General features: G+C 61.5%; 1 protein-coding gene across 1 annotated transcript in view; it reads right to left on the reverse strand.

Annotated features, from left to right (window-relative positions):
* Nucleotides 1-11: 11 nt before the first annotated feature.
* The window catches only part of LOC104495216 (protein-arginine deiminase type-3-like), a gene marked incomplete at both ends in the record, with an annotated part of 3427 nt that continues 2734 nt past the window's right edge, over nt 12-704 (reverse strand). The window contains 2 exons of the mRNA XM_010138157.1: nt 12-59; nt 564-643. Coding sequence (XP_010136459.1) covers nt 12-59; nt 564-643 — 128 coding nt within the window. The remainder of the gene's footprint in view (nt 60-563; nt 644-704) is intronic.

A 704-nucleotide genomic window follows, 5' to 3' on the forward strand; every position in this document is an offset into this window, starting at 1 on the left:
TCAGGCTCGGCCAGTCCCAGCGCTCGCTTCAGGATGTCCCTGTTCCAGCTGATGCAGCTCTGACGGGAGGGAGGGAGGGAGGGGAGAGGCCTCAGCAGTGGGGCCGAGGTGGAGGAATGGAGGAATGGACGGAGGGAGGAAGGGATGGAGAGATGGTGGGACACAGGGAGGGACAGAGGGATGGAGAGATGGTGGGAAACAGGGAGGGACAGAGGGGTGGGCTGGTAGGTGAAGGGAGGGATGGGTGGAAGGAAGGAGGGATGGACAGAGGGAGGGAGGCCTGAATGGGTGGTTGGAGGGACAGAAGGATGGAGGGATGGAGGGGTGGGTGGATGGATGGAGGAATGACGGAGGGATGGGTGGATGGATGGATGGAGAGACAGATGGGTGGAGGGAGAGAGGGATGGGGAGGGATAGGCGGACAAATGGAAGAAGGGAGAGATGGGTGGGAAGGTGGAGGGATGGGTGGATGGACAGAGGAACAAAGAGATGGGTGGACAGATGGAAGGATGGACAGAGGGACAGGGATGGACAGAAAGGAGCCCCCTGCTCCCCTTCCTCACCTGGACGTAGTTATTGAACTTCCGGAGGCCTTCGTTGGCCAGGATCTCGTTTATCGTCTGCTTGGGCACCTTCTCCAGCCCTGTGGCACAGGCTGCAGGAGCTCCACCCCAGCACCCCGGGGACCAGGCTTCCCCCTCGGC

The sequence above is a fragment of the Buceros rhinoceros genome, unplaced genomic scaffold, assembly GCF_000710305.1.
Source record: "Buceros rhinoceros silvestris isolate BGI_N320 unplaced genomic scaffold, ASM71030v1 scaffold24866, whole genome shotgun sequence".
In the NCBI taxonomy this organism is placed as follows: Eukaryota; Metazoa; Chordata; class Aves; order Bucerotiformes; family Bucerotidae; genus Buceros; species Buceros rhinoceros.